This window comes from Oryx dammah, unplaced genomic scaffold (genome assembly GCF_014754425.2).
Source record: "Oryx dammah isolate SB20612 unplaced genomic scaffold, SCBI_Odam_1.1 HiC_scaffold_18, whole genome shotgun sequence".
NCBI lineage: Eukaryota > Metazoa > Chordata > Mammalia > Artiodactyla > Bovidae > Oryx > Oryx dammah.
The window spans coordinates 44,626,379-44,653,754 of NW_024070202.1; the positions used below are offsets into that span (position 1 = coordinate 44,626,379).

The 27,376-nt window shown below is 38.7% G+C and overlaps 1 protein-coding gene across 1 annotated transcript in view; it reads right to left on the bottom strand.

Moving 5' to 3' along the window:
- The window catches only part of FBXL13 (F-box and leucine rich repeat protein 13), a 201,303-nt gene that overhangs the window by 36,962 nt on the left and 136,965 nt on the right, over positions 1 to 27,376 (bottom strand). The window contains exons 15-16 of the mRNA XM_040260768.1: positions 23,270 to 23,389; positions 22,439 to 22,565 (exon numbers count right to left, since the gene is read on the bottom strand). Coding sequence (XP_040116702.1) covers positions 22,439 to 22,565; positions 23,270 to 23,389 — 247 coding nt within the window. The remainder of the gene's footprint in view (positions 1 to 22,438; positions 22,566 to 23,269; positions 23,390 to 27,376) is intronic.

A 27,376-nucleotide genomic window follows, 5' to 3' on the forward strand; every position in this document is an offset into this window, starting at 1 on the left:
CTGTACGCCACACAAAAATAAAATGACCCCATTTATTCTTTTCATTTCATTGCAAATGTGGATTCCTTTCCTAGGAACACATTATATTTTCTGTCTCATTGTTTCAAAACAAAGAATGGGCAAACTCTGTGAAGCCATCACATGTGGTCTGGGTTCCAGATGTGGATGCTGTTTTATTCATGTTAAAAGAATTGGAATTTAGATACTCTCCCAACAGAAACTAAATTGTTTGAACAAAAATATCAAGTAAGCGATGCAGTTTTCCCTTTGCGCTATGCTTGGTAAGAGCTGCTGCTGCTGCTGAGTCTCGTCAGTCGTGTCCGACTCTGTGTGACCCCATTGACGGCAGCCCACCAGGCTCCTCCGTCCCTGGGATTCTCCAGGCAGGAACACTGGAGTGGGTTGCCATTTCCTTCTCCAGTGCATGAAAGCTAAACATGTTTTATTATTCTATGTGGAATGAGTTTTATGAAACTATCTCTAAATAGTTTCTCTGAAGTTTTCACTTTTTATTGCTTCTATGTAGGCCATGTTAGAAATTTTTTAAATGAACTATAATGAAGTATACTTGCTAAGTATGACATTTAACAGACTATGGACAGATAATAAGCCTTGGCACTGAAATTTATAAATGCTCCAAATTAGAAGGTGTTCTCTGAAGCAAATGATGGTTCCAACATTTTACAGTCTTTCTTTATACCTTAGAAGTCTTGAATCTCAGGTCTAGAGAAAATTCATTCATTCTTAATTTATTATTCATTTGATAAATATTTAATTAGCATGTATGATATTGATCAGGCTCTGGGATAGAAGCTGGGAGTATAAAAGTCAGTGAGGTACAATGTCTGCCCTCAAGGAGTCCATAGTCTGGCATTGAAGACATACTTAAAATAGGTTGCTACAATCCTGTGAAGGTAAATATTGTGCACAGTGATTAAACCAAAGAGGAAAGATGAAGCCACTATTTTGGATTAGAGAAGATTGGGGGAGAGTTATGGGGGAGAGTCATGAGTGGGGAAGTATAATTTGCCAAGTAAACTACAGAGGGAAGAACATTCCAGGCTGAAGGAGCAGAATACACAAAAGCATTAAAGTATGAAATAGTATGGTGTATGTATGAAGCTGTATAGTATGGCATGATTAGATTTACATGGATTTTTTAAAAATTATATGAAAAGCTGGTCAAACAATTTCTCTTAGGAAGAAACTACAAGGTTTTGTTTTTGTTTTGTTTAATCCCTTGTTAATTGTTTGAGGGAGGAGTCCTGGGAGTTGGCTGTGCCAAACTTTTACTTCTGGGAGGGATGGAAAGAGGAAAGTGGGACGATAAGACAAAAATAAGAAGGAAGTGGATACTTAAATTTCCAGGGAATTTGTAGTATAATGAAAATCTAAATCCTCCTTCATCTTCAAAAGTAAGCCAAACTCAAGAATGCTTTGCAGGAAAGGTTCTGTTTTATTTTGCCAAAACTTAGAAGGGACTAAATTTTGTAATGAGTTAAAATGCAGAGGAAAGCAAATATGTGGTAGCCTGGAGAAGTCACTAGCATTGCAGGTTATATGAGAATACAAGGCCTTAGGAATTCATAGGTATCCTGGGGAGCACTTTTCTCCTCAACAGGCCACGGAATTGAGGGATCAGGGTCCCTGGTGGAAAATTGACTTATATAATAGCTCTGATAGCTTCTCAGGTGGCTCAGTGGTAAAGAATCTACCTGCCAATGCAGGAGATGAGGGTTTGATCCCTGGGTCAGGAAGATCCCCTGGAGTAGGAAATGGCAACCCATTGCTGTATTATTTTTAATTTTAATTGGAGGATAATTATTCTATAAAATTTTGATGGTTTCTGCCATACATCAACATGAATCAGCCATAAGTCTTCATATGCCTCCTCCTCCCCCAAACTGCCTTCCCACCTCTCTGCCCATCCCTCAACTCCAGTATTCTTGCCTGGGAAACCCCATAGACAGAGAAGCCTGGAGGGCTACAGTCCATGGGGTTTCAAAGAGCCAGACATGACTGCATGACTAAACATGCATAGCTCTGGTATCATGTCTATAGAATGGAGTGTCAAGACTTAAGATTTGAAAGGAAGCAGGCACCACGCCATGAGGGCCTTGAGGATTATTCTGGAATATAGACGTTATCCTATGCAACACTATTAAACAAAACTTTCCCTCTTACAGGGAATAAATGACAATAATGCAAAAAGGAATGAGGACATGTTTCAAAAGAGGTATAGGGGCTACAGAGCAGGGAGTGATTTATTTTAGTTGGAAGGAAGAGGTGTGAGTCTAGAAGAAACTTTCATGGAGGAAGAAGAATTTGAATTAAGCCTTAAAGACTGGGTAAGATTTTGACAAGTAAAGTAATAGGAACAGTGTTTCAGACTGAGAAAGCAGCATGAAAAAAGGCTTTATTTGGAAAGTGTGAGTTGTTTGGGAAGTAGTTCAGTCTGGGGTCACTGGGAGCAGTGGGAGGGAATACTGCACACTGCCAGGAAGACATGTGTGTACACCAGATAGTTGGGAGCAGACAAAGCCTTTGAAAGCTATTCTTTTTTTCCCTGGTTTTACATCTGGATTGTTTAGCTGATATAGATACACATCAGCAATGAACTAGTTACCAAATGTTGAAGTAGTATGTGTGTTTGTGTGCACTTACTATATGACTGAGTCATGCTACTCCAGCCTTAGAATATCACTGGCGTAAACAGAAAACATACCTCCCCCAACTCTTTATTTTGAAAACATTCAAATCTATAGACAAGTTCAAAAAATGGTATAATGAACACTTACATATCCTTTATATTTATGTAAGAATATAGTTTTATATGTGTATATGTTGCTGTTGTTGTTCAGTCATTAGATCCTGTCCGACTCTTTGTGACCCCATGGACTGTAGCCTGCCGGGCTCCTCTGTCCATGGGGTTTTCCAGGCAATAATACTGGAGTGGGCTGCCGTTTCCTTCTCCAGGAGATCTTCCTGACCCAGGGATCAAACTCATATATCTTGCACCTCCTGCGTTAATGAGCAGATTCGTTACCACTGAGTTACCAGGGAACATATATATATATATATATATTTTTTTTTTAATTCATATGTGTAGCGTGAGCCATTTGAAAATAAGTCTCTGATATCATGATGCTTTGCCTCTAAATATTCTATATGCATCTTCCTAGGACACTTCCCTATGTAGCTATATAGTCTTATGTATATGTAATATGATACCTAAGATTAACTGTAGTACCATACTATATAATATAGAGTCAGTATTCAGATTTTCTTTTTATCCAATCCCCAGAGTTCATGCTTTGCATTTGGTTGTCATGTCTCTTTAGCCTTTCTTTTTTTTTTCTTTAAATTTTACCTTTCAAGAATCCCAGGCCAGCCATTAAATAAAATATCTTACATTCTGGATTTTTCTGATTGTTCCTTATGATTGGATTCTAGGTAAACATTTTCTGCAAAACTACTACCTAGGTGCTGTTTCATTAGAACTGTATTTTTCCTACTTATTTAATAAATAATCCATGATGTGATCCTTTGAGACCATGTGAGTTCCCTGTTTCTCAACATCCTTTCAGTCAATGATTTGAGCATTAGTTGATGATCCTTGCCTAAATCAGTCATTTTGTTGAGAGCTGCAAAAATATTGAGTTTTCTGATTCTGTCTTTCCTTCTGAATGTAGAATCTGGTATTCATTTAAACCTTTTTTTCCATTATTCTTTCTCTTACTCCCTGTCAAATAATTTGGGAAGTACTTTGAATAAAAGATTATTTTAGACATAACAATTAACTGTCCTACTTAATTTTTTGTGTCACTTATTAACAACCTTTTTTATTGAGATATAATTAACATAAAACATTATATTAGTTTCAGGTATACAACAGAGTGATTCAATATTTGTATATATTGTGAATTGATCATCACAATAAGTCTCTTTAAAATCTGTCACCATATATAGTTCCAGTTTTTTTCTTGTCGTGAGAACTTCTAAGATCTCCTCTGTTAGCAATTTTCAGATATACAATGCATTATTATTAACTGTAATCACCATGCTGTACATTATATCCCATGACTTATTTATTTTATAACTAAAAGCTTATACCTTTTGTCCCCCTTCACCCATTTTGCCCACAACCTTAACCCCACCTCTGCCAATTACCAGTCTGTTTTCTGCATCTATGATGTTTTTTAAGACTCCACATATAATTGAGATCATGTGGTAATTTATCTATCTCTGTCTGACATTTCAGTTGGCATCATACCCTAAAGATCCATCCATATTGTCACAAATGGCAAGATTTCCTTCTTTTTTATGGCTAAATACACACACACACACACACAAACACACACAGACCACATTTTCTGTATCCAGTCACCCATCAGAGGACACTTAGGTTGCTCCCACATTGTGGCTATCGTAAATACTGCTGCAATGAACAGGGGGTACATGTATCTTTCTAAATCACTGTTTTCATTTCCTTTGGATAAATGCCCAGAAGTAGAATTGCTAGGTCATATGATAGTTCTTTTTTTAATTTTTTAAGGATCCTCCATACTGTTTTCCATAGTGGCTACTCCAATTTACATTCCCATCAAAGGTGCACAAATGGCCCATTTTCTCTGCATTTTCACCAACACTTGTTATTTCTTATCTTTTTGATAATATTTATTTTAACAGACAAACAGTGTTTTAATTTTCCCACATTCCTGTTAAGTGTGTTTACAAAATGGAGTTACTCTTTTGCTTAATGTAATTATGTTGTTTGTTGGCAAAAGATGACACACTGAAGAAAATAAAAAACATCACTATTTTGCCCCGTTATAAGACTATAAACATTAGATTATAATTTAAAAAGAACCAAGTTTTATATATGAAATTGAACTGTATGAAACCTTGTTAATCAGTTTCACAATCTGAAAGATTTAGTCTTTACAACTTGGATGTGGCTTTTTTTTCTGAGAGACAGTGCTTTCAGAAAAAGTCTAGGTATTATAGAATACTAACATTAGAATAAAATATAATGTAATTTATCTGATAGCCACAATGCCACAAACCACCTTTGTTTATTGTATGTTTCAGTTTGGGAACTGTCAACAGTTTAATAAGGCACACCAGAACAGTAAGTAAGCATAGATAAATTTTATAATCTTTTCTGCTTTGATTAAAGAAAGTCTCTAGAAAAAAATTATATAAAATTACATAAGATTGCATAGTTTGTCCAACTTTTAATTCATTTTTTCTTGAATATTCTTGTAGTATAGTTTGTAGACTTTCAAGATTAAAACACTAATACGAGCCTCTCTTCCATAGTTATGAGATAAGCCTTTATAAAGGTATGGTAAAAATATGAAAATATGACAAGTGATTAATAACTACATTATTACAAGGAGTTCATACAAGTTGGCAGAAATATTGAGACCCCCAACATATAAATGACTAAAGAATATAAACATAAAATTCACATAAGAAAAAATACAATCACAATGATAAATATAGGGGGAAATTATATTGCTAGAATTTTTTAAATGCAAAATCAAATAGCAATAAAGTTATAATGTATATCTATTTTTTGTTGAAATTAAAACAGCCAATATTAATGAATGAGTATAAGTAAGGCCAGCCTACTTATTTTTTCAGTTCAGTTCAGTCAGTTCAGCTGCCCAGTCGTGTCCGACTCTGTGACCCCGTGAACCGCAGCACGCCAGGCCGCCCTGTCCATCACCAACTCCTGGAGTTCACTCAGACTCACGTCCATTGAGTCAGTGATGCCATTTTTTTTTAGTTGATAAACATAAAAATTACTACAACTTATTGGGAAATCAACTGACCAAAACAACAAGAAAATATCATGTTCAAAGAAGGGAAGAAAGGTTAGTAAAAACTTTGGGGCAGGTTTCTGGTCTTATTCCTGTTTCTACACTGAAACCTAGAATTACTGCCTTAAATATAGTAGGGACTAGATAATTAAGTACCAAAAGAAGGAGGAAAAAAGAATGAGTGAATCAGTAAATAAAATGTCTCAATATGAAAAGTAATTTAGAATAACTTGGGGTAAAAAAAATACATGGGTGCATTATTAAATTCTTATACATATCAACAAAGAATTATATAAAGTATTAACACCATGCATATTTCCTTTACGAGACCCACAACAGTGCTGGGGAGTTTACTGTCTGTTCCAAATAAACTGTAACAGCACAAAAACACCAATATTCAAGCAAAATATTAAGCTTTGTATGTTAACATATACAAGTATCTATGTATATGAACAATTTTGTTTAACAGAAATTAATATATCCTTCTCTGTCTTCATGTTACTTGGTCCATCTGTGAAGTTCAGCCTTGCTTTCTAAAACATCACTTCCCTTAGTTCCCATGACATCACTCCGAACTCTTTCCTTATCTACTGCTCTGGATGATCATTTTCAGCTTTCTTTGTGGGTTTATCTTCCAAATCCACCCAGTAAGTATCCGAGTTCCCTGGAGCTTTGAAGTTGACTTCTCTTCTTCTGTCTCTCCATAACTTCAGGCACCTCAGCCTTCTCTACAGCTAGCCCAGATCTCTCTTCTGAGCTCCAGAATTTTTAAATTAGACACCTGAACGTGCCATAAGCACCTGAAACTTAGCACTGTTACTTTCAAAGGACTAGTATTCAAACTGGAAACTGCAGTGTTTAATGAGTTCTTCCTACTGTTTCTTCTGGTTTAAGCAAGAAGTCTGGTTAAAGTTGAATAACTCGTGGTAGACTTTTCTTCAACTTAAGTACATTGTTCCTTTCTCTGCATTTTACAGCTTTTATGACTCTCTCTTTGTTTTAATCTTTTTTTCTTAATTGAATATAGTTAATTTATAATATTGTGTTAGTTTCAAATGTACAGCAATGTGAATATATAGCCTTTTTCAGATTCATTCCATAATAGGTTTTTAAGATATTGAGTTTAGTTCCCTGTGTTATAGAGTAGGTCTTGTTGTTTACCTATTTTATATATAGTAGTGTGTATATGTTAATCCCAAACTCCTAGTGTATCACCCCTCTGCCCCGCTATCCCTTTTGGTAACCTTAGTTTGTTTTCCATGTATGTATGACTCTCTCTATAGCGCCTAGATTTCTCTACCTGGGAAATCTATAAATTTAATCCATACAACTTAAGATATTTAGTATCTGATTACAGGATGTTGGAAAACACATCCTAAGAAATAAGATGGAATGTGGTACACACGAGTCTAGGATGACTGACAATTTTGATGTAAATATTGGAGGTGTGAAAAGTGAAGTTGCTCAATCATGTCCAACTCTTTGCAACCCCATGGACTCTAGCTTACCAGGCTCCTCTGTCCATGGGATTTTCCAGGCAACAGTACTGGAGTGGGTTGCCATTTCCTTCTCCAGGGGATCTTTCCAACCCAGGGATCGAGCAGTGATCGAGACCCAAAACCGGGTCTCCTGCGTTGTAGGCAGACACTTTACCGTCTAAGCCACCAGGGAAGTCCATTGAAGGTGTAGATCTACCATTGGAGGTGTAGATCATGATAAATCTATAAAGAACAGAAGGTCCCTAACAGAAAACATAGGAAGCCTCCTTTCTTGTTGCTTTTTTTTTGAGGATAAAATGGGATATAAGTTATTGTGATAGAGGGGATAGAGTTAGAAGGTATTGTTGAAAATCTTTTGTGTAAATTTTCTGCTTATATTGTAATATACCTAATGCCTATGATTACTTGTCAGATGTACTGAGAAACAAAACAGACAAAAGTGAAGATTCTGAAGTCAAATGGGTCTCTGTCTTCTGTCAACCAAGACAAAAAGAGCTCTTAGTCTGGAGAGAAGTGTCCTGGTACTGGATTGAAATATGTTGAAATAGAATTCAGCATCTTGCGTCTGGTCCTAATCCTTCTCTTGTTTCCTTTCCTGGTAATGGTACTGCTATGTCCACAACTGATCAAATAAAAACCTGGGTTTTTATCTGTGTTTACTCCTTGACCCACTGCTCCGCATATCCAGTTACCTACACTACCTCTAAATATCTCATACATGCCTCTTCTGCCACCATGGTCAGAACCTCATTATTTAAGCCGTCATCGCAAAAGCTCATCCTTCTTAAATAGATCTTCCTCACTGTTATGTCCCTGTACACAAATCCTTTTGAGTCCTACTCTGAGTTTTGCATTGGCTCCCTTTGTATATAGCACATAGGCTGAATCGCTTTGCAAGGCACCCAAGGCCATATTCATTCTATCCTCCACCTCCTTCTCCAGCCTCATCTCCTGCCACATCCTCTATCTCAGGCCATGCTCTGACAATACAAAGGCACTTGTGGATCCCCAACTCATAACCCTCTCTCGTCTCCATGCCTTCCTCCCTGCTTCTTTCTTCACTAGAATGCTCTTCTTTTCTTCAACTTACAAACACCTACCAAAGCTCTTAGCTGCACCTCAAAAGCTGAAGACCATCTCCTGACTCCACCACAGAGACAATAGAGACAGAACCACTCACCTTCCAACTCATTCTTGCTGCCAAGATGCAGTGCGGTGCACATAACTCCATAATAGCAAATCTACCTCATTATGTCATAGGTCTGATAAATTATTGCTAGTTTACAATGTGCCATATACTTACATTGGAGAAGGCAATGGCACTCCACTGCAGTACTCTTGCCTGGAAAATCCCATGGACAGGGGAGCCTGGTAGGCTGCAGTCCATGGGGTCGCTAAGAGTCAGACACGACTGAGTGACTTCACTTTCACTTTTCACTTTCATGCATTGGAGAAGGCAATGGCAACCCACTTCAGTGTTCTTGCCTGGAGAATCCCAGGGACAGGGGAGCCTGGTGGGCTCCCGTCTATGGGGTCGCACAGAGTCGGACACAACTGAAGCGACTTAGCAGCAGCAGCAGCAGCAGTCCTTTCTTGGACTGGATAGTCCTGGGGCTTCCTAGATGGCTCAGACGATAAGAGTCTACCTGCAGTGCAGGAGACCTGGGTTCGATCCCTGGGTCAAGAAGATCCCTGGAGAAGAAAATGGCAACCCACTCCAGTGTTCTTGCCTGGAGAATCCCAGGGATGGGGGAGCCTGGTGGGCTGCCGTCTATGGGGGTTGCACAGAGTCAGACACCACTGAAGCGACTTAGCAGCAGCAGCAGCATATACTTAGGTTAAGCAGTTTACAAGTCTTCACAACACTGTGAGGAAAGTAATACTATAACTGCTGCATTAAAAAGAAGGTAATGGAGGCACAGAGAGGTTAAGTAACTTGCCTGAGCTCTCATAGTGTAGTGACAACAGTGAGGATGTAAAGCCACACTCTGAATTCCTGCTCTTACTAATTTTTAGCCATGTAGTACTGTTACTCTTGGTGGTATTCTTTTGTCACTAGGCTGTACCTTGAGACCAGGAGTGTGTCTATAAGTTTAGTACTCCTAGACGCTTTCATAGCCTTTGACACACAGCTGACAGAGAATAAGTATTTGTGAATGAATGAGTAGTCTATTTATAAAATTATCTGTTTTTATGAACCCAATTTTCTCTTATCTTGCTAGTATACTGTCATAATTCTTGAGTGGAATCTATTTCCCTTTATAATTGTGCAGCTTCTCTGGTGGCTCAAATGTTAAAAAATATGCCTGCAATGAGGAGACCTGGATTCAATCCCTGGGTTGGAAAGATCCCCTGGAGAAGGGAATGGCAACCCACTCCAATGTTCTTGCCTGGAAAATCCCATCAACAGAGGAGCCTGGCAGGCTACAGTCTATGGGGTTGCAGAGTTGGACACAACTGAGCGACTCACAGTTTTGTAATTGTGTGAATCATTGTTTACATTTAATATGTTTCTTTCTGAAGCAGTCACTGTATTCAGTATTGCTTACACATTCTTTTAGGAATGAAGAACAAAACTTTTATCTGAAAATACGTTTTATCTCGATTAACATATCCTCTTTCTAAAATCACTGATAACACTGTCTTGTACTATGTCCATGAAAATATATCTTTAACCTCAAAAGTGATCTTTTACACTCTGGTTAGCAATTACAATTTTGTAAAAATAATTTGCCTTTTCTTTTAAATTATTTTTATTTCTATTTACTTGATTATTAGTATGGATTTTGTAACCATACTTTTTAAAATATGCCAACCTTTCCAACCTCATTTACCAACCTACAAGTCTAAAGGAAAGCAGGCTTTGGTCAATACACAGAAATAGGTCCTCTATATGTTTGTGAAGGAAAGAAAATAAGCATCTCTGTTTCCTGGAAATAGAGTAAGTCACCTTGTGTCTACATGCCTCCTACCTGGTGGAGGTTGAGAGGAAAGTTATATCAACCAAAGATTCTCCTGGAGGGAAGTGACAAGCTCACGTTGGTCACTTCTTTTTTGTGATGATTTTAGTAGGCATTTTTCTGGAAACAGGAGAAAATTGACTGGAAGCTCTATGAAGAAAACCACTATTGCTAGTGATGGGACCAGCAGATTCATATAAGGCCACTGGCTGTGAAGAGGGGCCTAGAATGGACTAAAGAAAGGTCCAGCTCCATAGGAAAAAGTTCAATAGGGCAAACTTCTTATGTGTGTGTGTTTTTGTTGTTGTTGTTGTTTTGTAATTCAAGGCAAATCCAATTATCTCTGAGTTATTCTGCTTTCTTTTAACTCCCCTTCTTTCTGTTTCTTAAATCTCAAGTGATTTCCTGCACTTCCCGCTTTAGCAGCTGGGGTGCACTAACCCTCAGCCTTTATTTGTGTTTGTGTTCCATGCAGATGGGTGGTCTCTTGAAAGCGTATCATCCGGTTAAGACGTGCAGCGGTAAGCATTCCCACTCCAGCTCAGATCATAGCTGAGAAGATGTGGCATTTTGAAAAATCTTGTGTTTGGTTTAGAGGAAGAAAATGGTACCAGATCGATTCATTCCCTTACTCACTACTCACTGGTCAAATATTTTACACACCTTTTATGTATTAAGTGTTATGCTGGGCATCCCAAAGATGGGACAATCCAGCTTCTGCCCTGAAGAGTCTTACAATGTTGTAAGGAGGCAGGCATGGAAAAAAATATTAAAATACATTGAGTGACTCAAAAATATGTTGAGCTGATTGCTTTATCAGAGACATTATAAAGTACAGTGGAAACACAAGGGAGATCCTAAGCTTTGCTCGGGAATTGCCCAGGAATTCCAGGGCAGCTTCACACAGCTGAAACTTGAGGGATGAGCAAGAAGTTTATAGGCAGACAAGAAGAAAGGGTGTTTCAGACAGAGAGAATTACTCACAGAAGTGAGATGAAAAGAAGAGTAAGACATATGTGAGGAGCTGGAGGAGAATCAGTTCTGTATCTCTGGAGCTAAAAATGAAGGTGGAAGTTATCTGGAAGTGAGGCTGCATAGGTGGGCAGGAACCACCTTAGGAAGTCTTGGTCCCCCAAACTAGATTGTTTAGATTTTTTACTGAAAGCAATGTAGATCTCCTGATGATATATGAGCAAAGAAGTGAAAGACTCAGATTTGCATGCTGGAAGATCACACTGCAGTAGAGTGAAGAATGGATTGAGGACAGTGATGCTTAAGGCAAAGAGGTTAGTAAGAAGAATGATGCTTGAACTATGGCAGTGACATCAGGGATGGAGAGGAGGCAGGGGGACAGAATTGAGAGATGTTTAGACTACACTAATTATTGTTAAAGATCTCACACTGGCTTCTTTCTATTCTTACATATTACTTAGTCTTAGAGATATTTTTTTCTAGATCTGAAGTGATCTTATAATATATACAGGTAAAATTAATATGGAAAACATGCCAATATTTAATACAGTTCAGTTCAGTTCAGTCACACAGTCATGTCTGACTCTTTGCTTCCCCATGGACTGCAGCACTGCAAACTTCTCTATCATCAGTTCCCAGAGCTTGCTCAAACTCATGCCCATCGGTGATGCCATCCATCCATCTCATCTTCTGTTGTCCCCTTCTCATCCTGCCTTCAGTCTTTTCCAGCATCAGGGTCTTTTCCAAAGAGTCAGCTCTTCTCATCAGGCAGCTGAATTATGGAGCTTCGGCTTTAGCATCAGCCCTTCCAATGAATATTCAGGACTGGTTTCCTTTAGGATTGATTGGTTTGATCTCCTTGCAGTCCAAGGGACTCTCAAGAGTCTTCTCCAACACCACAGTTCAGAAGCATCAGTTCTTCGGAACTCAGCTTTCTTTATAGTCCAACTCTCACATGCATACATGACTACTAGAAAAACCATAGCTTTGACTAGATGGACCTTTGTCAGCAAAGAAATGTCTCTGCTTTTTAATATGCTGTCTAGGTTGGTCATAGCTTTTCTTCCAAGGAGTATCTTTTAATTTCATGGCTGCAATCATCATCTGCAGTGATTTTGGAGCCAAAGAAAATAAAGCCTGTCACTGTTTCCATTGTTTCCCCATCTATTTGCCATGAAGTGATGGGACCAGATACCATGATCTTCATTTTTTGAATGGTGAGGTTTAAGCCTGCTTTTTCACTCTCCTCTTTCACCTTCATCAAGAGGCTCTTTATTTCCTTTTCACTTTCTGCAGAGTGGTGACATCTGCATATCTGAGGTTGTTGATATTTCTTCCGGCAATCTGATATTTCTTCCAGTTTGTGCTTAATCCAGCCTGGCATTTTGCCTCATGTACTCTGCATACAAGTTAAATAAGCAAGGTGACAATATACAGCCTGACAGATTCCTTTCCAGTTTGGAACCAGTCCATTGTTCCATGTCCAGTCCTAACTGTTGCTTCTTGATCTCTTTATGGATTTCTCAGGAGGTAGTCTGGTATTCCCATCTCTTGAAGAATTTTCCACACTTTGTTGTGATCCACACAGTCAAAGGCTTTAGCATAGTCAATGAAGAAGAAGTAGATGTTTTTTTGGAATTCTCTTGCCTTTTTTTATGATCCAACAGATGTTGGCAATTTGATCTTTGATTCCTCTGTCTTTTCTAAATCCAGCTTTAACCTCTGGAAGTTCATGGTTCACTTACTATTGAAGCCTAGCTTGGGGACTTTTGAGCATTACTTTGCTAGCATGTGAGATGAGTGCAATTGTGTGGTCATTTGAACATTCTTTGGCACTGCCTTTCTTTGGGATTGGAATTAAAACTGACCTTTGCCAGTCCTGTGGTCACTGCTGAGTTTTCTGAATTTGCTGGCATACTGAGTGCAGCACTTTCACACCATCATCTTTTAGGGTTTGAAATAGTTCAGATGGAATTCCATCACCTCCACTAGCTTTGTTCATAGTGATGCTTCCTGAGACCCATTTGACTTTGCACTCCAGGATGTCTGGCTTTAGGTGAGTGATCACACCATCATGATTATCTGGGTTTTTAAAATCTTTTTTGTATAGTTTTTCTGTGTATTATTGTCGCCTCTTCTTAATATCTTCTTCTTCTGTTAGGTCCATACCTATCCTTTATTGTGCCTTCATTGTTTCTATCCTTTATTGTGCTCATCTTTGCATGAAATGTTCCCTTGGTATCTCTAATTTTCTTGAAGAGATCTCTAATGTTTCCCATTCTGTTGTTTTCCTCTACTTCATTGCATTGTTCACTTAGGAAGGCTTTCTTATCTCTCCTTGCTATTCTTTGGAACTCTGCATTCAGATGCTTATATCTTTCCTTTTCTCCTTTGCCTTTTCTTCTCTTCTTTTCATAGCTGTTTGTAAAGCCTCCTTAGACAACCATTTTGCCTTTTTGCATTTCTTTTTTTGGGGGATAGTTTTGATCACCACCTCTGTACAATGTTATGAACCTTCATCCATAGTTCATCAGGCACTCTATTAGATCTAGTCCCTTAAATCTATTTCTCACTTCCACTGTATAATCATAAGTGATTTGATTTAGGTCATACCTGAATTGGAAAAGACTCTGATGCTAGGAGGGATTGGGGGCAGGAGGAGAAGGGGACGACAGAGGATGAGATGGCTGGATGGCATCACTGACTCGATGGACGTGAGTCTGAGTGAACTCTGGGAGTTGGGATGGACAGGGAGGCCTGGCATGCTGCAATTCATGGGGTTGCAAAGAGTCGGACACAACTGAGCGACTGAACTGAAGTGAATGGTCTAATGGTTTTCCCTACTTTCTTCAATTTAAGTCTGAATTTGGCAAGAAAGAGTTCATGATCTGAGCCACAGTCAGCTCCTGGTCTTGTTTTTGCTGACTGTGTTGAGCTTCTCCTTCTTTGGCTGCAAAGAATATAATCAATCTGATTTCGGTATTGACCATCGATAATGTCTATGTGTAAAGTCGTCTCTTGTGTTGTTGGAAGAGGGTGTTTGGTATGACCAGTGTGTTCTCTTGGCAAAACTCTGTTAGCCTTTGCCTTGCTTCATTTTGTTCACCAAGGTCAAACTTGCCTGTTACCCCAGGTATCTCTTGACTTCCTATTTTTGCATTCCAGTCCTCTATGATGAAAAGGACATGTTTCTTTTGGTGTTAGTTCTAGAAGGTCTTGTAGGTCATCATAGAACTGTTCAACTTCAGCTTCTTCAGCAATACTGGTTGGGGCATAGACTTGGATTACTATAATGTTGTATGGTTTGCCTTGGAAACAAACAGAGATCATTCTGTTGTTTTTGAGATTGCACCCAAGTACTGCATTTCAGACTCTTGTTGACTATGAGGGCTATTCCATTTCTTCTAAGGGATTCTTTCCCATTGTAGTAGATATAATGGTCATCTGAATTAAATTCGCCCATTCCAGTCCATTTTAGTTCACTGATTCCTAAAATGTCAATGTTTGCTCTTGCCATCTCCTGTTTGACCACTTCCAATTTACCTTGATACATGGACCTAACATTCCAGGTTTGTATGCAATATTGTTCTTTACAGCATCAGGCTTTACTTCCATCACCAGTCACATCCACAACTGGGCATTATTTTCTCTCTGGCTCAGCCTCTTCATTCTTTCTGGAGCTATTTCTGTTTATTCTGAGCCTTTCTCTGAAAACCTGTTACTTTTCCTGCATTACTTAACTTTCTTTGAGATAGGACCTCCATCCACCCAAAGTCAGATTTGGAATCATTCTTTTCCTCTCAACCTCTAGGCCCGTATCTTCCCCAACTAGTCAGTCACCAAATTCTTTCAGTTTTACCTCCTAAGTAGTCTTGACAGTGTTCTTTCCACTACTCTCTGATCTAGTTAAAAAATTCATCTCTTTAACTACTGAAATAACTCCCACTACTTTCCCCTCCAATCTATCCCCCAGAGAATTTGTTGTTCAGTTGCTAAGTTGTATCCGACTCTTTGTGACCCCGTGGACTGCAGTATGCCAGGCTTCCCTGTCCTTCACTCTCTCCCAGAGTTTGCTCAAACTCATGTCCATTGAATAAGTAATGCCATCCAACCATCCTATCCTCTGTTATCCCTTCTCCTGCCCTCAATCTTTCCCAGCATCAGGGTCTTTTCCATCAGGTGGCCAAAGTATTAGAGCTCTTTGCATCAGGTGGCCAAAGTATTAGAGCTTCAGCTTTAGCATCAGTCCTTCCAATGAATATTCAGGGTTGATTTCCTTTAGTATTTATTGGTTTGATCTCCTTGCAGTCCAAGGGACTATCAAGAGTCTTCTCCAGCACCACAGTTCAAAAGCATTCATTCTTCAGCATTAATTCTTCTTTATGGTACAGCTCTCACATCCATACATGACTACTGGAAAAACTATACAACTCTGACTGGACCTTTGCCAACAAAGTGATGTCTCTGCTTTTTAATATGCTGTCTATGTTTGTCATAGCTTTTCTTCCAAGGAGCAAGTGTCTTTTAATTTCATGCAGTCACCATCTGCAATGGTTTTGGAGCCCAAGCAAATAGAATAACCCAGATAATTGAAAATGGGAGGCTGACCATTACTGTGACTCCCTTTCTAGGTGCTACTTCATCATTGATTCAAGTCCAGACTCCTTGGCATAGCGTGACATTCCATTGGTAACATCTCCTTTTCACAGTATATTCTAGCAGTACTAAGCTGCATAAAGTTCCCTGAGTAAGCAAGCATAGGCATGCTTTTGTGTTAGACTGGCTGAATTAATAGATCCCTTTCTCTGCATCATCTATCACTCCATCTTCCATACCATATTTAAATGAGTCACACTTACTCTTCCAAATCGGGCTACAGAGAACAAATCTTACTCATATTTGGTATTGTAGAGCTCAGCATTTGTTCCTTCATTCAGTGAATATTTATCAAGCATCTACTACCCTCAGGATTCTGGGAAAACAGGAGTGAACAAAATTAAGTCTCAGCCTCATGGGTATTACATTCTCATGAGGGGACGCCAGGAGATGGCCTACACAATGGACACTTAGGGTGAACATTTTTCTAGTGCTGATGGTGAAAAATTTTGAAAATCAGGCAAATGAAAGAGTCTTCTTAAACCACTGTCTAAGCATATGTCTGGAACATAACTCTGACTCATTTTTCCTTTAAACAAGTATGGGTGGTGACTAAGACAATTTAAGCAACAGATTTAGCTGCCCTAACTGGGGATCCTGTGGTCTTCAGTAAATGATAATTCTCCTAACTAGCAGAAAACATGTTCCCATATACGTGGAAATACAACCTTATATTCAAACAATCCTCTGGGGTAATAGGTAATGAATAATATCCCACTGAATGAGACATTAAGAAAAAGCTATAGAAAATTAAAGATTTTAAAAGATACCATAAAATATCATCATATTAGTAAGCTATTTCCTTCACTTACAAACTATTCTCTTTATATTGGAAGATGAAAATTGATATCCTTCCTCTTTCTGTAAAATATGTTTATTAGATAACTTCCTAAACAACTTTTATTCTTGGATGATGTAGTAGATTATTCACTATTTTTCCAAAAAGGAATGGTTGAAGACAATAAAATTATTAAAAGAAATGTATAAAGTTTGAAGTAACTGTTCTCTTCCTTGCTGTCCCCATTTAAATTAGTTCTCTTAGTTAAATACATTGCTTGATTTCTAAATATCTATAGTTTTTTCTTTGCTGATTAACTTCCTCATGAGCATCCATGATTTTCCAAACATAAAAGCCCATTTACCCACACAACCTTAAAGAGCTCTTCTACCTTTGAGTAGTAAATTTCACTGATTTCCCTGCTTATTTCTAGAGCTCTTCTACATCTCTATATAGCTGTCTTGCAGGTGACTCAAACTAAACATGCCTATTTCCCCAACCTGTAGCAATCCTTCTCCTCCCACTGTGGAAAGGACACAGCTCAGTAAGGGATACCACCATTTATACAGCCACTCAAGCCAAAAATCTGGCATCATCCTTGATTTTCTCCTTCTCTTCCTTACCTCCATATTCATTCTGTCTCTAGTTCTCATTGATTCTTTCTCCAAATGTCTCTCAATCTGCTGTGCCAGCCTTACTACCATCTCCCTGGTTCTAGCTCTAATACAGACCTTCATAATTTTTCATCTGGATTCAGTTCAGTTCAGTTCAGTCACTCAGTCATGTCCAACTCTTTGCAACCCCATGAATCACAGCACACCAGGCCTCCCTGTCCATCACCAACTCCCAGAGTTCACTCACACTCACGTCCATTGAGTCAGTGGTGCCATCCAGCCATCTCATCCTCTGTCGTCCCCTTCTCCTCCTGCCCCCAATCCCTCCCAGCATCAGGGTCTTTTCCAGTGAGTCAACTCTTTGCATGAGGTGGCCAAAGTATTGGAGTTCCAGCTTCAGCATCAGTCCTTCCAAAGAACACCCAGGACTGATCTCCTTTAGGATGGACTGGTTGGATCTCCTTGCAGTCCAAGGGACTCTCAAGAGTCTTCTCCAACACCACAGTTCAAAAGCATCAGTTCTTCAGCAGTCTTCATCAGCTTTCTTCACAGTCCAACTCTCACATCCATACATGACCACTGGAAAAGCCATAGCCTTGACTAGATGGACCTTTGTTAGCAAAGTAATATCTCTGCTTTTCAATATACTATCTAGGTTGGTCATAACTTTCCTTCCAAGGAGTAAGCGTCTTTTAATTTCATGGCAGCAATCACCATCTGCAGTGATTTTTTTCACCTGGATTACTGCTTTATAATCAGTCACTGACCCTTTATGCTTAGTCACTCAGGCATGTCTGACTCTTTGTGACCCCCTGGACTGTAGCCTGCCAAGCTTCTCTGTTCATGGGATTCTCCAAGCAAGAATACTGGAGTGGGTTGCCATTTCCTTCTCCAGGGGATCTTCCTGGCCCAGGGACTGAACCCCGGTCTCTGGCATTACAGGTGGATTCCTTACTGCCTGGGCCGCTAGAGAAGCCTAGTGCATTATCCCATGTCTGTCCAGCAGATAGAGTGATCTTTTCAAAATTTCAGTTTTAATATTTTATGGCCTAATTGACAATACTGAATGTCCTTCTATTGCCAACAAGGCAGAGAACAAATCCACTGTGGCTTCTGGGCCCCTCATGACCTGGCCCCTGCCTACCTGTCAAACATCATCTCTCACCACTCTCCTCACAATCAAGCTATATCCAAATGTGCAGATGTCTTTAATGCCACCATGCTTTCAACCTCTTTATCTTTGTGCAAGCGGTTTCTGTGACTTACCACATACCCCTTCTCCTTCTCTTGTAAAAGAAGATCTTCTCTGACTTTGATTTAGGTTAAGTTTCCCTTCTGTTTGTTATCCGCACCCATCTCGTTTTATGACCATTGTTCCACACCTGTCTTCCACTAGAATATAAGGGCTAGGAGGAGGGGCCGGGTATGTTTTCCTGATTCCAGTACCCTTGGCACTGAGCACAATGTAGTCAGAATAAATATTTGTTAGCTAAATATATAGTATGATTCAAACTGAAAACTCACTATTGAAAAGAATCGTGAGTGAACATAATTATTAGAAAACATAATCTATTTTTTCCCAAAGGTATAAATGGTCACATTTGACCTCTTGTAATATCTGTAACATTCCAGAGTTTAAATCCTAAATGTTAAATCTGTAGTCATATTTGCACTTCATCAGACCTACAGTCCAGGCTGGTGTTAGCTGCCCAGTTTGACATCTGGGCTGACTCATTTTAATTTGACTGTTTGAGGTTAGCTTCCAGAGCTGTTGTACCTTGCGTTGTCAGTCATTTGCCGCTTAGGTCAGAATTTAACTGACTTGGAGGAAGAAAACAACAGCCTTCAGAAGACTAATTTTTCCATCTTCTAGCAGAAAACAACTAACTTTCTTCTCCACAGGTATTTTTCAGATTGTTTAATTTTTTTTTTACAAGAAAATAAAAACAGTGAATGGGACTTGAGGCTATACCCCTAAATTTTATACTTATCCTCAGTTGATAAAAATTTTAATATATGATCTTTGAAAATAAAAACTGAGTTTTTTGCAAATGCTAAAAACTAGGATAGAGCATCTAAACCTCCTTTCATTAATTCAACAAATGTTCACCAGATACTTCAGGTTGTGAGGAGTGCTGTGGTGGAATTATATTTTGATGTAATTTATAACGTGCTTTGATCCTTCTCATTACCCTGTGATCCTTCAGACAACAGCTGGGCCTTCTGCTTGTATGTGTCAGGGAAGGGTTTTTACAGAACAGCACAGTAAAAAAACATCCTGGACTTGTAAGCTTAAAATTCTAAACCCTGAAAGACTTGGAGCATGACGTTTTTAAAAACCATGTAATCAGTTGGAACATGTCTTCCACCCCCAGATTAGATAAAGAATCTATGCCAAGAGAAAAGACAGGGAGCAAAGAAGAAAAGAGGGGAGAGGAGAAGAGAAGGGAAAGGGGAAGGGAAGGGAGAGAGCAGAGCAGGAAGGAGGGGAGCTTGGAAGAAGAAGAGGGGAAGAGAGAGCCAGAGGGAAGCAAAAGGATGAGATGCTGGGATACAGGGCCCACTTCCAGACCTCCCTGGACTCTATCTCCTGATAGGTTGGGAATATAAGAGTACATGAGAACTCATTCTATCTTTCCCTTGTATGCTTGTGAAAAGCAACAAGGGATCAGAGTTTCCCTATGCTCATCATTGTACCAGCTAAAATCTAATGAGGAAAGTAAAAACAACTCTTGTTTGAAACTGAGGAAGTATAATCATGAAAGAAAATTGACTAATAGGTATTAGACACCTTAGGAGCCTAATGGAATAAGGACAAAATCTAGATATTAGCAGTAGCAGGAAGCCAGTACCATGCCTATGCTGGAAGGACAATGGAAAGTGATAGTGTTTCTGACAGCCCAAAGTCCAAGGTCATGTGGGAAACTGGAACCACAACAGTCCTGACCGAAGGGAGTAGATCACAAAAGAAATGCAGCTGATAATAATAATGCAGGGAAAGGTGGACAAAAACCCTGGCCTCTCCCTGCTTCTGAGCCTCCTGTTGTTCACAGATACTTTACAAGCACCAAACCCAGCTGGAATCTAACTGACATAAGTCAGCCACTCTGTAGAAAAGTAAGAAGGGTTAGGCATGGGTCTGAGAACAAATACACCCAGAGGTAAAAGTGGGACAGTATCTGTAGGGGCTGTCTGGGACTGTGGACCTAAGAAGGCCTCAGAGTCCCCACACCTCAGGATGACCCAGAGGGGCCCAGAGCAAGGCACATACGACAAAGGAGCCCTAAAACTTGAGGGGCCCGTGGAGCTGGGACAGGGAATATACATCTGGGATTTCCCTGGAAGGAAACCAAAGACCAGATGGGCTGTCAGACACTTCAGGGGATTCCACCTTGGACAAAAGACAGCATTGAAGGAGAAGGCAATGGCAACCCACTCCAGTACTCTTGCCTGGAGAATCCCATGGATAGAGGAGCATGGTAGGCTGCAGTTCATGGGGTCGCTAAGAGTCGGACATGACTGAGCGACTTCACTTTCACGCATTGGAGAAGGAAATGGCAACCCACTCTAGTGTTCTTGCCTGGAGAATCCTAGGGACAGAGGAGCCTGTTGGGTCCCGTCTATGGGGTCACACAGAGTCGGACACGACTGACGTGACTTAGCAGCAGCAGCAGCAGATGATCTCTGACTCAGCTGCTATACTTGAAAATATAAATTGCATTTATTTTAATAAAGTTTGTAATTTTGTCCTTGAGCTATTAAAAACAAAAAACTACTTACAAGAAAAAAAAAAAAAGACAGCATTGAGAAGACCAGGCTTGATTTCACCATAATGAGTTGACTACATGTAACTATCCCAACCTCCCCATCTTATTCTACATTTAGACAACACTCCAACACTCCTTAGTTGGTAAAGAAGCTGCCTGCAGTGCCAGAGACCTAGGTTCGATTACTGGGTTACAAAGATCCCCTGGAGAAGGAAATGACAACCCACTCCAGTATTCTTGCCTGGAGAATCCCATGGAGAGAGGAGCCTGGCAGGCTACAGTCCATGGAGTTGCAAGAGTCAGACACAACTTAGAAACCACCACCAACAACAACATTCCAAGTAAGAGGACAGGAGACCAGCTAGCAGAATGGAGGCCAAATCTAAATTCACTCTTAAAGAAGAGAAAGAACTGTACCAATAAACAGACACAGTTCTTTATTTAAAAGAGCCTACTGAATGTGTGGGGAAAGATGGACATATAACACAGGTATCAGTAATGTGGTGAGAAAGAGGTCATGGTAAAGGAAACACTGAGGCTGCAGATGTACACAGAGAAGTTGCTGTATTTGCTGTACGGTAGGACTTCTCAGAGAAGGCCTCAGAGACAGTGCTATTTGATGAGACTGAGGGATGACTAGGGATTTAGCAAGCAGATGGGGGAGAGATCCTGACCTCTGTATTCTTCTGTCTTTCCTAATGCTCTGATTTCAAGAGAAGCCAGCATATTTATTATCTAACTGCAGTCCATTAAAGTCTTTCAGAAACATGACAAATCTCTGGATTTATCTTCATTTTGAATGGAGCAGTGCTGGAATGATAGGATGGGTGTGACCTGTGTTTCAACTCTAATGAGTAGCTACAGCAGCTTGCAGGAAATTAGTTTCTTAAAATATATCCTTTTATAGATTTGAAGAGGCCATTTTTATTTCCCCTCTTGTTTTCATTTTTTAAAAACTTTTATTTTTTATTGAGGAGGCCATTTTTAGATTTCAGTTTTGAACTAAAGACTTGGATCTAAAAGCACTAAGGTAGTCTTTTGGAATGTGTAATCCACAAGGAAAATATATTTAAGCCATCTAAAATATATCTTCACAATGAGCAAATGTCCATAGTTGAAACAAATTTCAGATCCAACAGTCTGATCTGTCAGGACTTTCCTGCAAATATTGTATTTTGCCATTTTTGAAGTAGAAACACAACCATTGATTTACAAAACCTCAACCATCGCTATTCCAGAAAAAAATTTCCAACTTACCCTTTATAATCCAATAATTTAAGAAACAAATAATTGTTGTTCTCTCCATTTTTTACAAAATGGAAATGATTGTGTTACAGAAAACAATAGAAGTCATTTTTTTTTACCTCATTAGAGATGTCTGTTCCAGAGAGATCAACTGATACCAACGAAAAGATGTTTGCAATAAATTCAACTCCTAGGTCAGTCAGATGTTCACAATTTCGTAAATTCAAGTAGTTTAAATTATAGCACCTGAAAGAAAGTAGCATGAAAAACTAAACTTTCCATAACCCTGTCAAATAGCAATTTCTTTGCAAAAGCAAATGCTATTGAAACAAGGATTTTATTTTTCTCATCATAATGTTAATAGTAAGCTTAAAAGTGGACAGTACACAGCTGAGTGAAATATTTTTTCTGTGATTTCATTTCATATTGCAATTTCTGATAAGAAAAAAATATTGCATGCATGCATGCAGAAAACTGATATAAATACCAAGATGAATAACCACTAAAAGGACAAATTTAAATCTCTCCTTTTCCTTACACATTTACTACAAGAATTAGACTTCACCCTGTAGTGTACACAAGAACTTTGACAAATAAAGAGGATCAAGAATAAATTCACCCACTAGAGTATCCATTGGGATACACTGGAGTAAAGGTTTCCTTAGAGACAATGTCCTTGAAAAGGACAGATAAGTCACCCAGATATAGCTATTTATAACTTTTTGAGTGATTCCATCTCAAACTTTCTCCAAGGTGAAATTAGTAATAAACAGAGATAGAAAAATATTAATCTATGACTCCAATATCTTATTTGTTTTAACTGAATATTGGACCAGCTTCTAGGCATCCCTGATGTTTTCCAAATGGCTTCAAAAGTCAATCTCTGATCTCTCATAATCAACAGATATACAGCTACTAATAATATATGTAATATTATTGTTTTATCGTACCGTTCTGATAGTTTTGCAATGGAGGCATCACCCAGGTGGATACAGTTACTTAAGTTTAATTCTCTTATCTTTGTGCTTGCAGGACCATCAAGAAATTGCTTTAGTCCCATATCACCAATTCTGTAGGAAAGAATAAGGAAAGCTCTATCTGTGATTTTATGTGTAAATATGTACAGTACTATTAAAATAAGAGCTACTACATCCAGTGCATTCCAGAATGGCAAGGCAATATCTATATCTGGTATTTTGCCCGTATTTGTAAACCAAATTTGGTTATATAGCTTTTACTTTAATATAAAATATATAAATGATAGTAATAGATGTATTAATAAAAATGCTATTCCTGTTCATTTGTTCATTTAATTAGGTGGCATGACTATTAATAAAACAGATGGCCTGCAAGGTTTCTTCCCTGAAGTTAAAATCTGATCATGTTAAATAGTGCCTGTTGCAATCTCCTGCAAAAGAAAAAAGACCAAAACTTAGGATAGGGAGAAAATACTTACAGTCAAACTACTATGAAAATCTTGGATGAATTTCCACTAAGCACAAGTCAGTTTAGCTGGACTAGAAGAAACCCAGTAAGTTACGTATAGATCCTTTCTGAAGCAGACAAGACCTGATGCTGTAGGAAGACCTTGACCTCAGTCTTCCCACACTGTCCTTAATCAGAGACACCTGTGTGTCAGTGCCACCTCTCCCATAAGTCCTGCTTTATAATGATTCTCTCAATTATAGTCAACAAGAAACACACTTAATACAATGACAAGAAGAAGAAAGTTGTGAAGTAGCATTGCTGCTGCTCCTGCTGCTAAGTCACTTCAGTCGTGTCCAACTGGAGAAGGGAACAGCTTCCCACTCTAGTATTCTTGCCTGGAGAATTCCTTGGGCAGAGGAGCCTGGTGGGCTACAGTGCATAGGGTCACAAAGAGTCGGACACGACTGAGTGACTAAGCACACACACAGGAAAAATCATGTTTATGGTCACTGTAAATCAAATCTTACTCTAAATTTTGGTTGCTTTTGAATGTGGATTACAATTTTCTGAATATTAAGTATATTCATAAGCCTAATCATAAAAAACTAAGTCATCCTACAATCTTTTAAAAAATTACCTTTTAACCAAATAATTCTTAAAAATACTACTATGAAGAGAAAAATGCAAGTCATGACTTTTTATGCAACATATAGTGTTAGTCAATGGCACCCCACTCCACTACTCTTGCCTGGAAAATCCCATGGATGGAGGAGCCTGGTGGGCTGTGGTCCATGGGGTCACGAAGAGTCGGACACAACTGAGTGACTTCCTTTCCTTATAGTGTTAGTCGCTCAGTCATGTCTGACTTTTTAGAAACCATGGACTGCAGCCTGCCAGGCTCCTCTGTCCATGGAATTCTCCAGGCAAGAATACTGGAGTGGGTAGCCATTCCCTTCTTTAGGGGCTCTCCTGGACCCACGGATCAAACCCGGGTCTCCTACATTACAGACAGATTCTTAACCATCTAAACTAGCAGGGAAGCCCCTTTATGCAAACATAGCTAAGTCACTTCAGTCGTGTCCAACTCTGTGTGACCCCATAGACGGCAGCCCACCAGGCTCCCCTGTCCCTGGCATTCTCCAGGCAAGAACACTGGAGTCGGTTGCCATTTCCTTCTCCAATGCAAGAAAGTGAAAAGTGAAAGTGAAGTTGCTCAGTCGTGTCTGACTCTTAGCGACCCCATGGACTGCAGCCTACCAGGCTCCTCTGTCCATGAGATTTTCCAGGCAAGAGTACTGGAGTGGGGTGCCATTGCCTTCTCCATTATGCAAACATAATATAGCATAAATACAAACTGAAGGAAAAATAATTAGGAATTCAAAAAGAATATAATTAAGGTATAATTTTATATTAGACTTGGCTTTTGACAAACAAAAGTGGGACATAAAAATTAATATAATTAATGTAATTTAAATTCCATGGACTATTAAAGTATATTCAACATGATAAACAACTTAACCATCAACCTTCCCGTCAGCCTTACCCCTAAATAAAGATTCCAAAAGACAGAGATCACATTTTTGTACCATGATTGTTATATAACTAAAAGTTAGTAACAAAATTATAATTAGATATAAACTACTTAGATATCTGAATACATTTTTAGTAAATAATTCTTGGACAAAGAAAGAGAAACTCAAGTAAGTATTATAAAACTATATATCTTTCCAAAATTTGGGTATTTAACATAATTTCAATTAATATCTCAATAGGATTTTTTCTGAAATGTGACAAAAGTATTCTAACATTCATTTGGAAGAATAAACTGGCAAAAATATCTAGTAATTTAAAAGAAGACGACTCATGAAGAGAGTTTCAGTCTGTTAGATATTAGAATATATTTTGTTGTTGTTCAGTCACCCAGTCCTGTCTGATGCTTTACAGTCCCAGGGACTGCCGCATGCCAGACTTCCCTGTCCCTCACCATCTCTCAGAGTGCCCGAGTTCATGTTCATTGGATCGGTGATGCCGTCCAGCCGTGTCATCCTCCGATGCCCTCTTCTCTTTCTGCCCTCAATCTTTCCCAGCATCAGGGACTTTTCCAATGAGTCATCTGTTCACATCAGATGGCCACAATACTGGAGCTTCAGCTTCGGCATCAGTCCTTCCAGTGAATATTCAGGGTTGTTCTCCCTTAAGATTGACTGGTTTGCTCTCCTTGCTGTTCGAGGGACTTTCAGGAGTCTTCCCAGCACCACAGTTCAAAGGCATCAAATCTGTGGCATTCTGCCTTCTTTATGGTCCAGCTCTCCCAACCATATGTGACCACTGGGAAGACCATAGCCTTGACTCTATGGACTTTTGTCAGCATAGTAATGTCTCTGCTTTTCAACACACTGTCTAGGTTTGTCATCACTTTCCTGGCAAGAAGCAGTCGTCTTCTGATTTCACAGACTTCCCTGGTAGCTCAGATGGTAAAGAATTTATTAAGTATAATGATAATAAATAACACTTATTGAGTGTTTATTAAGTGCCAGACACTATTCTAAATATATTATATGAATTGATTTATTTTATCCTCACAACAATCCTGAGTATATACTCTTTATTTTCCCCATTTTTACAGATAAAATACTGTGCAAGATTAGATAGAAGACAGATGAATGATTGAAAGAGAAAAAATAGCCTGAAAACACACATTTATACACACACACACATACTGACGTAAATCTGTGTTTATATGTATGTATATATAAATTTATATGATAATCCAGGAAGCATAAATATCAATAGAAAGGATTATTTCACATAATGGCCAAGTTGATGAGTTAATGTAGTTAGTTGTAAACCTGGCTGTGCATCAAAAGCACCCATGTTGCTTTTTAAAAAAATATGGTTAGTTGGTGTTCCATCGTTAGATATTCAGATTCAGTAGCTCTGGGATAGAGCTTGGGCATGTGTAGTTTTATTCAGCTCTTCAGGTGATTATGATGCTCTGGAATTTTCATTTTAAATCATAAATATTTTTAAAATGTAGCTTTCTATTACTGATTCCTAATATAATTGCACTATAGTAAAAGAATCTAGTTTCTTGATACCAGTACTATAAAAGTTGTGAGAACTTGCTTTAAAACTTTATACACAGTCCATTTTTTGAAGGATTGATATGTGGTTGAGAAAAATATATGCTTTGATTCTCAAATTTCCCATATTAAGTATATCTTCTATAGATGAATTTTAAAAAATCTAATCTAAAACTCTAATATTAAACCTCCCCTATCTTGTTATACTCTATTACATTTTTCTTTTTATTTTTTCACTCTGCTATCATATCTTCAGTTATCTTCCAACTTTGTATTTCTCTCTTCACTGAGTTCTAATCTGCTGATTAGCAATCCATTTTATTTCAATAACTATATCATATTTTTTTATTTCTAAAAGTTAGTTTTTCAAATTGTTGTTGTTCGGTCATTAAGTCATGTCTGACTCTTTGTGACCCCATGGACTGCAGCACACCAATCTTCCCTGTCCTTCTCTATTTCCTGGAGTTTGCTCAAACTCTTATCCATTGAATCAGTGATGCCATCCAACCATCTCATCTTCTGTCATCACCTTCTCCTCCTGCCTTC